This window comes from Amblyomma americanum, chromosome 2 (genome assembly GCF_052857255.1).
Source record: "Amblyomma americanum isolate KBUSLIRL-KWMA chromosome 2, ASM5285725v1, whole genome shotgun sequence".
NCBI lineage: Eukaryota > Metazoa > Arthropoda > Arachnida > Ixodida > Ixodidae > Amblyomma > Amblyomma americanum.
Window position 1 is genome coordinate 212,761,881 of NC_135498.1, and position 12,301 is coordinate 212,774,181.

Genomic DNA, 12,301 nt, shown 5'->3' on the forward strand with positions numbered 1-12,301 from the left:
AGCGCGCTCAGCTGCGGAACGGAAGGATGGTGGTTCGAATCCCATCGTGCACAAATGTTTGTTTTTCTTATCGTGTTGAGTGTCATGGACGGCCACCGCGAGTATGAGCCATTAAAGGCTATCGCCTTAATATTCACGCTTTGTGCTATGTTTCGGTAGTGACAGAGATATGAGTTGGCGAGGGCATGCGTTCGCGAGGGCAACGTTGTGGCAGAAATACGCCACTGGAGCAATACGCGTTGGACTTGACAACATCGCTGCAGAAAAGTGGCACTCGAGCATAAGGTGCTGGCATACAATGGGTGTTGAAGGTGCGATTATCTGGATCTTTGGGGTCAGTGAACATTTCAATCGCGCTTTCAGGTATGTGGCATTGGTGTCCACCTGCAAAAGAAAACTGCTTTCGCACAGTATTTCGTGCTCAACAATGCTAATATTTTTTTTTCGCAAAGCGAAAATTTTGGTTTCTATTTTTTGCAATGGAGTAGCATATTGCTACGCTACTAACTACTCTAGTGGCGCCATACAGCGGCTAAACTGCATTTCCTGGCAGTTGGCAAGCCTTGAGCCATCTCGGGGCTAGATGCTTCGTCTTCATCTCTCGTGCTGCCTGCTGCCTTGCGCGTTCCAACGTCTTGCGCGTCTAATTAAAGCAAGTAAACCAGCCCTGCTTACGCCAACCGTTTCTCAGTGACATATTTGGTGGAGGTGCGGGGTAGCGGCCCATGTACGCTGACCTCGAGGACACCTTTGACGTCAGCTCTCAACGCGTGGCTACACCACCAGTCCACAAGGCGAGCCGCCGCCTGCGAGGCCTACAACCCGAGTTCGGCCAACTGACAGCGCCGGTAAGGGCCATGACATCCACCGCGGCTAGTCAGACAAGTCAGCACTCCGGGAGTGCCCCGCCATTTGTCCTTCACGCACCTCGATCGCCGCCACCGTTCCACGGGGACAGGTTCGAGGACGTCGAAGACTGGTTGGCCAGCTTGGACCAAGTGGCGGGTTCCAATGAGTGGGACGGGGAGCGCAAGCTGCGCAACGTCTACTTTGCGCTGCAGGACTCGGCCAAAACGTGGTTTGAGAACCACTAAGCTTCCTTTACCACCTGGGAGGCTTTTCGTCGAGAGCTGCTAGCGACATTTACCAGCAGCGAAAGAAAAGAGAAAGCTGAAATCGCCCTGCGCTCGAGATCACAGCAGCCGAACGAGGGCGTCGCGATGTTCATCGAGGACATGACCCGACTGTTCAATCGGGCCGACCCTGCTATGCCCGAAGCCCAGAAGGTACGCCACTTAATGCGTGGCGTAAAAGAGCAGCTGTTTGCCGGACTGGTCCGTGACCCGCCACGAACAGTGTCCGACTTCACCAAGGAGGCAATGAGTATCGAGCGCTCTTTACAGGAACGGGGCGCCCACTACGGACGTCAGGCTACTGTAGCAGCCGCTTCCCAGTCCCCAGTCCCTGTACACGCCTACGTCGCTGCCCGCCGAGGACCTTCGGGAGCTTGTAAGAAGCCTGGTGCGCGAGGAACTGGCGAAACATAGCTTTGAAGGTCCACAGGTCAGCGTCGCTGCCGTTACGAACGTGGTCCGCGAAGAAATCCGACGAGTTGTGCAGCCACCCCCCTCCCCACACCCGGCGCCCTCCGTTATGACGTACAGCGAGGCGCTACGAAGTCCCGGGCCAGCGATGCGTGCCTTTTCCCCCCATCGCTCCTATGCAACACCTGCAGGAGCCAATCGCAACAGCACCCTCCGTGCCGCAGTTCAGGCCCTCCGTGAGCAAAGCGCACGTTTGGCGTGCGCCAAACAATCGGCCGCTGTGTTACCACTGCGGAGAGCCTGGTCACATCCTCCGCTACTGCCCCTACCGCAGGATGGGTTTAAGGGGGTTTTCACCTGATGCACCTCGACCACGCTACGGTGAAAGACCACGGGATATCGAACAGTACTTGACTGAAAACGTGCAATCTTCGACCTCGCAGCGACGCCAGTCCCGATCGCCATCCCCAAGGCGGTTCTCTTCGCCCGGCCGCCCGTCATCTTCTGGCCAGTTCAGAGGTACGTCCCCACGTCGGGAAAACTGAAGACGGCGTCCTTCGGGGGTAGGGCTGCCGCTACTGGACCGAGTCAAGAGCCTCCACCCGACGATTCGCCGCGACGCTCCGACCGACGACGACCTGACCCGACGTCCTCGACGACGCGCTGCGACCGACTGGCCTCCGCCGAAATTCCGGTATCCGCCGACAACCACGACGTTACCGCACTCGTGGATACTGGCGCCAATTTTTCGGTAATGAGCAGACGGTTAGCCACGTCTTGAAGAAGGTTCTGACCCCTTGGTCTGGGCCGCAGATACGGACAGATGGTGGCCACGTGGTAACTCCGATCGGTGTCTGCACTTCGCGAATCCAGATCCGCGGTGTTACTTTGCCTGGCTGGTTTGCTGTGTTACCCGAGTGCTCCAAAGACCTCATACTCGGTTTGGATTTCCTTCAAGAGTACGGTGCCGTTATCAACTCCAGTAGATAATCTTGTCGTTTTCCACCCAAGGTGCGGTCGACGACGATACCGAGCCACGCAGGGCTGTTATGCGTCTGTGACGACCACGTTTTGATCCCATCAAGATCCAGCATGTTTGTTACTGCACCAAAATTCGTGGCATTGCTGAAACCAACATGTCGCTGCTCCTTGGTCGGCAAGTCTGTGTTGCTCGAGGAATTGTTTAACTGGACAAGGGCCGAACCGAAGTCTTGGTGACCAATTTTGGTTGTGAACCTCAGTGTTTGCCTGGCAGAACAGCTATTGCGTATTTCGAGGAACTCAGCGAATTCGCGGGACAGCACGCTTTGTCCGGAGCCCCGGCATCAGTGGAGCAACCGACCACTCCCATAAACACTGACGTGAACCCAAACTTCCCAACTAACCAGAAACGCTGCTTGGAAAGCGTTATCCAGTCTTTCTGCGACTGCTTTGCCTCGACCTCCAAGGTTAGGCAGACACCGCTCACAAAGCACCGAATTATAGTTGACGCCAACACCAACACCAACATTCAACACCAAAGGGACGACAGCGAACTACGGTCCCTCATTGAGTATCTAGAAGGAAGCGCTCAGTCTCCCCCGCGAATCTTTTCGCGCGGGCTGTCGTCGTTCTGTTTACGTGACGGCGTCCTGTATAAGAAAAACTACAGTCCAACAAAAGCTGTCTATCTACTCGTCGTGCCTACGGCCCTTCGCGACGAAGTCCTGCAGGCAAGCCATGATGACCCATCTTCTGGTCACCTGGGTTTTTGTCGAACTTTGGCACGAATACGGCAAAAATACTACTGGCCAAGGGTTGCTGCAGTTGTGAAACGTTACGTAAGAACTTGCCGCGAGTGCCAGCGTCGCAAGACGCCGCCGACTAAGCCAGCCGGCCTACTCCAGCCTATTGATCCGCCTCAGGTTCCCTTCCACCAAGTTGGCATGGACATACTCGGCCCATTTCCGGAGTCCTCGTTGGGCAACCGCTACATTGTGGTCGCCACCGACTACCTCAGCTGGTTCTGTGAGACTAAAGCTCTTCCCCGTGGTACTGCTGACGAAATTGCGAACTTTTTCATTCAAAACATTGTGCTTCGTCACAGTGCACCCACCATCGTTTTAACTGACAGAGGAACAGCGTTCACCTCGGCCCTTACGCCGGAGGTTATGCGCCTAAGCGGCACCAGTCACCGCAAAACAACCGCTGACCTCCCCCAAACGAACGGCCTTACCGAACGGCTCAACAAGACGATCGCCGACATGATTTCTATGTATGTCGACGCGTACCACCGGAACTGGGACGCCATACTCCCTTACGTCACCTTTGCTTATAATACTGCAGTCCACGAAACTACACGCTTCACTCCATTTCGTTTAGTACATGGTCGCGAAGCCACAACCATGCTGGATGCAGTGCTGCTTCCAGCTAGCGCTACCCCCTCTGTTATGGGTGCTGCCCAATTTGTTCGTTACGCTGAGGCCGTCCGCCAACTCGCTCGACAGCGCATCCGGCACCAGCAAGTTCACGACGCTCAGTGATACAACCTCCGCCACCGAAATGTGCGTTACTTGCCCGGCGAACAAGTCTGGGTGTGGAGCCCAATCCGCATGAGGGGATGCTCTGAGAAGGTTCTACGCAGATACTTTGGCCCCTACGAGGTGCTCCGCCAGCTCAGTCAAGTTACCTACGAAGTTCTCCCCCAAGGAACAGTTCGCTCTTCCACACGGCCGACCTCCGAAGTTGTCCACGTCGCTCGGATGAAGCCGTACCACGCCCGCTAGCCCCTCGCGCGTGTCTACACCACACGCCAGACACGTGCGACTACCCTTGTGGTCCGGCCTGCAATTGCTACCACACCTAGTCGGTGTCTTCAAGAGAGGGGGAGCAATGCTACGCTACTAACTACTCTAGTGGCGCCATACAGCGGCTAAACTGCATTTCCTGGCAGTTGGCAAGACTTGAGCCATCTCGGGGTTAGATGCTTCGTCTTATTCATCTCTCGTGCTGGCTGCTGCCTTGCGCGTTCCAACGTCTTGCACGTCTAATTAAAGCAAGTAAACCAGTCCTGCTTACGCCAACCGTTTCTCAGTGACAATATCTATACTGAGAAGAAACTATCATACCAGAAACTTAAAATTCTTAAATTTGGTTAACAAAGAATGTCGACCTGCGACAAAACAAGCGGGGTCAAAATAGATGAATCAGTCGTGAAATTATTTTTTAACGCGGTGCATTCAGGCTGTCGTCATTAAGATTTCTGCTTCTCTGTAACAAAATCCCCATCCTCAAATCTTTGATGTCGTCATCACGGTCGTATGGCCCCATCTGACCAATAACAGAAAACCGCCAAATTTGAAATTCCGCACGAAATTCTCTGATTGGTCGAGAGCTGTCATGTGATCTCATGACGTCTTCACAACATGTCCACCGGATGGTGAGCAAACTACCCTCCGTTTCTAAATTCAGTGCACTTGCCTGCCGCATGCCCACCCTGGCGTTGCACGTGAGCTTTGCAGGAACTCAGGAAGAGTGGGTGGATGGATGGATGGATGGATGGATGGATGGATGGATGGATGGATGGATGGATGGATGGATGTACGGACGGACGGATGGATGGATGGATGGATGGATGGATGGATGGATGGATGGATGGATGGATGGGTGGATGGATGGATGGATGGATGGATGGACGGACGGACGGACGGACGGACGGACGGATGGATGGATGGATGGATGGATGGATGGATGGATGGATGGATGGATGGACGGACGGACGGACGGACGGACGGACGGACGGACGGATGGATGGATGAATGAATGGGTGGGTGGGTGGATGGGTGGATAGGTGGGTAGATGGATGGATGGATGGATGGATGGGTGGGTGGGTGGGTGGGTGGATGGATGGATGGATGGATGGATGGATGGATAGATGGATGGATGGGTGGGCGGGTGGGTGGGCGGGTGGGTGGATGGATGGATGGATGGATGGATGAATGGATTGATGGATGTATGGGTGGGTGGGTGGGTGGATGGATGGATGGATGGATGGCTGGAGGCTGAACCCTTTAAATCGGGCGGTGGTTCAAGCCAGCTAGCCATGACTTGTGAAATTTTACTCGTCTTTATTTTAGCTACCAGATAACCTTTGCTTAGTTACTTCTACCCGCTTAAAATCTACTTTCCCTTCACTGTACTTAAACCCCACTACCTTGGATAAATCAGCCCCGCTGCTTTCCACTACAGGGTGAAGCCCTTTACAGAAAAGTATCAAGTGTTCAGCCGTTTCCTCCTCCTCTCCGCACGCAACGCACAACGTGTCTATCTCGTGGTACCTGACTCTATATGTCTTAGTCCGCAAAACTCCCGTCCTGGCCTCAAATAAGCAAGAGCTCCCCCTACAATTATCATAGATATTTCTTTGGCAATTTCCTGCTTAAACATCCTGTATATTTCCAGTGCCGATTTTGTCTGCGTCCCGGGTTTCCACAGAGCTCTCTGTTTTTTAACCTTTTTCTTAACCGAAAATTGCTGATTTTCCCCCCTACTGCTGTCCTGATATTTGCTTGTCAACTTTCTAGTTCGCTTTTTCCATTTCGTGTCAACATTCTTTATATACAGGTATCTGAAAAGTTTCCTAACCCACTGCTTTTCCCTTATTTTTCTCTATCGCTCCTCAAATGACCCGGCTCTCACAACCCCCTCCAGTGACTGTGTTTGCAACTGTGTTACTGGTTTGTTGTCGGTGTAGTGGCGCATCGCGTAACTGCTGCACCACTGTGCCACTCCGCGATCTATATGTATGTATGCGGTGGAGGGGGTTGTGACCTCAACACCGCGTGACCACTAGTGGGCCAACTCTAGGGCGCCGTTAAAGTTCAAAAGTGAGGACCCCCAAAACTTGAAACGTGGAATTCTTAAGGACCCCAAAACTTTGGGAAGTAGGCCCACCCCAGAAAATGCATAAGTGCGAATTATTGGGCGTGATAAGTATAATTTGATATGATAATATCGAGTTGAAATAATATCGATAAGGTACTGGATAAGGTAGATATGAATAAGGTGCTCGAAGATTCTAAAAGGTGATGATTTGTGCATACAATATAAGGCCACTGCAACCGATTCTAACCGGAGTTCTTTTAGCAGTAAAATCTCAAAAACATTTGACACTCATTCCTCGTCTAAAGATGTGGCTAAGAAGGCCACCCAAATTTTCAGAGTACTTCATCGTCGATTTCAGCAGTTAAACTTCGGGGCCGCATAAAAAGCGAGGCATACAAACGGACACAACAGTTTACAAATAATTTTTTTTGCCATCAAAGCCCCGTGACCTCCTTGCCGAAAAGGATGAGTTGTGAGTGGCGGTCTAGCCTCGCCTCAGGGATCCGCGCGAAAGAAACTGTTTGACATGGCCTCACAATGATGGCGAAAACCTCTGGTAGTGACGACACCTCATGAAAGCTCCGTCTTAGGTTGAAGTAACCTCTTTGGCATTAAACGGCGTAATCTGTCGGTACAGGACCGCTTCACTCCAAGACAGGCAACCAAGATGAGAGCATAGAGGAAGCTGGCACGAAGCATAGGCAGTATTGGTACTTACAAATGTGATCCAAGCCTGAACAACACGGATGCGCTGTTTCAGCACAGAGCGCTTCTTGCCTGCCCCAGGAAATTCACAGGCTTTACTGATCCCAGTTTACAACCGTAACACAGCGACGCTTGCTGCCTGTCAACTTTGCCAGGGTCAGCGATTGCACCTGTTACTAGCCATGGCACCTGACCGCACGAACTTTCCAATGACGCCTAACTGTGTCGGCCTCTTCACCGAAAAGGTTGTCAGATTTTGGACCAGTGCCTTGTGGTGCGCGTTGAAAAGGGCACGACTCAGAAACACGTGGTGCGCTTTCCCTCTTGCTTGCAGGCCCGGCGCTTTCCAACAGCCTGGTCAGGGCCGGATTCACCTCCCTGGACAAGTTGGCCAGCGCGGACCCCCGGGAGCTGGAGCTGGTACACAGCGCTTGCGATGCCTCCTCTCCTTTTTGAGATAAACACAGGGCTATTCAGCGTGTTTTGTTACTCGTGCCGAACTGAGGATTACGGGCAGAGTAAGGCAGCATCGCCATAAAAATCCGTAAACTTTCAAGGCGTTCACGTCAGGCCAGCGCATGCTGGAACTATCGTCGAGTGAAAACCAAGTCATCCATTTATTCACCCCACGCGGTGGATCAGTGATTTCGGCGTTCGGCTGCTGATCCAAACCTCGAGGAACATGCACCCGTTCTTTGAGCGACATATGAAAGAAAACATAACCAACCGTTGCGAAGGTGCTTTCACCGGCCATCAAGATGGGCTCGCAAACTCGCGCATCGCCTCAACCGTGTCGGTATGTGGGGTACGACGTCCCGAAGCAACACATGGGTTATGAGGGATGCCGTACTGTGGATGGCTGCGGATTAACTTACACTACCTGGGGCTCTTGAAGGTACTCTTGCGTAGCCCAGCGCACGGCTCGAACGGTGGGATGTATGGGAGGGAAATTTCCAACGAAGAATATTATGCCTGAATTAAAAAAATAAAAGTAAGTTAGAACTGGCGCTGATGAAGCGAGCTGCGATGCCAGATTCGGCGAGAATCTGAAGCAAGCTGCGGAATGCCAGCATTTCTGAGGAGAGTGGATAGCTTCCTCCCTGGAGCCAGACAGCGCCAGTCTCATATATGACACCACCGATGTGGTGGTGTCGCCAGCAAGCTCCGGCCACCCTTGAAGAAGAAGGGGCTCAGCGTCTTGTCGGCTGCGTCGCAAAGAGTGCAAACCGCGCAGTCCGCCGTCCGAAAGCAGCCGATCCTGAGGCGGCGCATGATGCGGATCGTGAGGGCCCGTGCAAGATACCTCAAGATGACAACTAAGCCTTCGTCCTACTTGTCTCTCATGACGGTAAAGTTTTACCACCATCGCCAAAGAGCAGCGCGGCTTTGCAGGAATTCAGAGACATAAAGGTTTGGGCAAGTTGCTGACCAAGAACGGCACGGCAAAAAAAGACGAGTATGTACGAGATGGTAACACATAGGCACAAGGCGCTCGTGTGTGTATTACCATCGGGGCTTCGTGTTTTTCTCCCGCGCCATTCTTCCCTTGACTTGCACGTACTCAATGTTACGTACGTAGCCTTGGCCAGCGTCCCGGATGGCGCATGCATATTCGATTCTGGGTGTAATTTGATGGGGTGCACGCGAGCTTTTTAGGTATGAAGGCGCTTGTTTTGGTATGCGTTTCATTATTCCGAAGGAGCGGTTAGCAGATGTAAGAGTAACGTTCATGTGATGATGCCATGTCAGATGTAGCTGTTGACTTACTCCTAGGTATTCGTATGCGGTAGCAAGTACTCTATGGAGTGGAAAGTTATAATCTTGGAAGTTGAATGTGTGAATGACATGCATTTGTTTCAGTAAGATTTAGAGTCAACGGCAGTCTGAACTTCATACATTTTTGCGTTTAGGCCTGAATTAAATGCTAGACGTTCAGAGCCAGTAGAAAATTTTCGGTCGGTAACTCAATTATCCGCAAAGGATCGCACTCGGGACGACATACAGGTAAGCAAATCTTTATTATAAACTAGAAAAAGCTAATCACTAAGCATGCGCCTTTGTCGAACACCAGACATAACCGGAATGAAACAGGAGTTATAGTTTTTAATATTTTTGAACTTGGGTTCGGAATGTTAAGAAATCTTTTATCCCTGCAAGGACATGCACGTGAATGTTCAAATGTTTTAGTTTGAGTAGTAGTCTGTGGGGAGGAACGCGTTCAAAACCTTTCCAAAATCTGTGAATATAGCGTCGACCTGGTTGCCAAAGCCTCTACATGGAAGCAAGTCATTGGTAAACCCAGCTATCTGCCCACCGCATTAATATCCCTTGCGAAATCCGTGGTGACATTTAAAGATTACGCTCTTCTGTGTAGGTTATGACTCGCGAATGTACGACAGGTTCCAGTGGCTTGCCGGAGGTACTTGCTAACCAAATGGGTCGGTACTTAAGCTGTGATGAACGATCGCCAGATTTTTAAAGAATGGTATGAATTTTGCTGTATGCCGTTTGTCTAAAGAATTAGACCGGATGACAGTGTTTGTGGAAAAAGAGCACACAGGATTGCCGAACTGCTGTGTGATCTACTTTAAACTAACTTGTTATTGAAACCAACGTGGTCAGATGCAGGTGATGTCTTACGATTATTAAGTAGCGATGGGATACTGGATTGGTTAACAAATATCTGGTGTCAGACTCATCATGTTAAGGTATGACGTGACGTCCTGACGGGTGAATACTGACAAGAATTGGTTAATATCTGCTCGCAGTTTATAACTCTGCAACTATGGCGAGTGTGGTATCGCTAAGCGTTACAGTGAAGTTATTTATAAAAATACATTAGTCGGCTATGTTGACGCCGGAAGTGTCCGCAAAATGCGCCGCCGGAAGTTGGTCCCTTGTGATGCTAATATCGAAGTTCATAAATAAGCGCAAGGTAGCCGACATAAGGAAGTTCGGGAGAGGATCGAGCATGCTCTTAAGAACGGAGGTAGCCAAAAAGCGGCGAAGAGGAAACTAGGCATAGGTAAAAACCAGATGAATGCGTTACGAGAAAAGGAAGGTAATGCCATTAGCAATATGGATAAAAAAGTTAAAGTAGCCGAAGAGTTCTACATAAATCTAAGCAGTAGCCTGTGCAATCAGAACATTAATGGGAGAGACAGTAGCGCACAGCAATGCGTCATCCTGTCAGTAAAGAAAGCCTTAGGCGCAATGCAAATGGCAAAAGCAGCTGGTGAGGATAAGGTAACAGCAGATCTGTTGAAGGACGGAGGGGAGATTGTGCTAGAAAAACTAGCCACCCTGTATACGCAATGCCTTATGACCGCGACCATACCAGAAGCTAGGAAGAACGTCACATTATCTTAATTCACAGAAAAGCAGAGAAAGGTATTTACTAATGTAATCGCTAATAGAGTCAGGGCAACCTTAGACATTAATCAACCAAGTGATCAGGCAGGCTTTTGTAAAGGATATTCCACAATATATCTTATTCAGACTATCAATCAGGTGATAGAGAAATGCGCTGAATATAACCAACCGCTATATAGGTTGTCCAGGCTAACTTTAACCAAGGGTTGAAAAAGAAGATATTTGAGGGTGGCCAGGGAAACCACTTACATACACCTACCAACCGGCTTGCGCATCACAGGCAACTTTTTGTTTTGCAACTAATTAATGGGCAATTAAAATAATATTTCTAAATACGTAAATATCTACTTTAGACAGCAAATGTGAATAGCCATGTTGGAGGGCACCTTCGCAGACTCCCATTCTATTTATATGTGATAAAGAAAGCCTCATATGTATTTTTTTCCAAGCTCCAAAGTAAGCCCGTGAAATACAAAAAATATTACGCGACGAGTACATTCTCGCGCCACGATTGTGCTGCTCTCAATCCTAGCTTGAGTGAACGAAATCAGCGGCTCGTAAGACGTGACGACCTTGTTGCTCCGTAAGGCCGATATGTCGACGGTGGTTCCGACGCCCGCGCGAGCCAGTCGGCAAGCGTGACGCTGCAAGCCTGATCCAGTATCCCTGAATCACCAGTATCCCTGAAGAGAAAAATATACAACAGCTGTATCTTCCCGGTACTCATCTACGAAGCAGAAACCTGGAGGCTAACGGAAAGGGTTCAGGCCAAGTTAAGGACAACACAGCGAGTTATGGAAAGAAAAATTATAGGTGTACCGGAAGCGTGCAGAGTGGGTCAGCGAACAAACGAGTGTTAATGACATCCTAGTCAAAATCATGAGGAAGAAATGGGCTTGGGCAGGACATGTAACGCGAAGGCAGGATAACCGCATGGTCCTCAAAGGTAACGGAGTGGATTCCAAGAGAAGGCAAGCGTAGCATGTGGCAGCAGAAGGTTAGGTGGGCTAATGAGATTAAGAAATTTGCGGGCATACGGTGGGCACAGCTGGCAAAGGACACAGTGAATTGGAGAGACTTAGGAGAACCCTTTGTCCTGCTGTGGATGTAGTCAGGCTGATGATGATGACATCACAGGGGTCCTCGTTCACCAGTTCTGATAGCGATAGTGATAATTGGTGATAGCGATGATGATAGTGGTGATGATAGTAACAGTGATAGTCGTTGATGTCGACGATGATAGTGGTGATGATGATAATGATGATGATAGCAATAAAAAAAGCTCGTCGGTTCGAGTCCCGCAAAGATGGGTTCGAGTCCCGTTAAAGGTCGTGGGTTCGAGTCCCGCTAAAGGTGGTGGGTTCGAGTTCCGCAAAGAACGTGGGTTCGGTGAAATTCGTGGAAAATGAAAAAAAGATGGGTAAATAGAGGAAAGGGAAATATTTTCGCATATCCGCTCTTAAGGAGATCTATGTGCAGTCCTGTTATTTTTATTAATTTTAATTCCAAAGCCTTTCTTGGTTCATGAGTGGGTGGACGGAAGTTGTAGACGGAAGCTGGTAGAGGGTAGTTTTAGACGGAAGTCTTAGGCGGAAGTTCTAGACGGAAGTTGTGTGACGGAGGTTGTCCGCGCGAACTGTCGATATCAAGTTGTGCGGAAAATAAAACAAGAATGTAACATTTGATTAATCAACACTTCTTAAGCAACGTATATGTAATAAAATAAACCACAAATCAAATAATAACAAGTAATAAATAAATGAAGAGGATTAAAAACAAAATAGATCAAATAAAAGAAAAAAAGAAAATTAAGAGGA

General features: G+C 49.9%; 1 protein-coding gene across 1 annotated transcript in view; it reads left to right on the forward strand.

Moving 5' to 3' along the window:
- Window positions 1–12,301, forward strand: part of LOC144122126 (putative ATP-dependent DNA helicase HFM1) — a 364,149-nt gene that overhangs the window by 272,206 nt on the left and 79,642 nt on the right. The window contains exon 21 of the mRNA XM_077655666.1: window positions 7,447–7,532. Within this exon, the coding sequence (XP_077511792.1) occupies window positions 7,447–7,532 (86 nt within the window). The remainder of the gene's footprint in view (window positions 1–7,446; window positions 7,533–12,301) is intronic.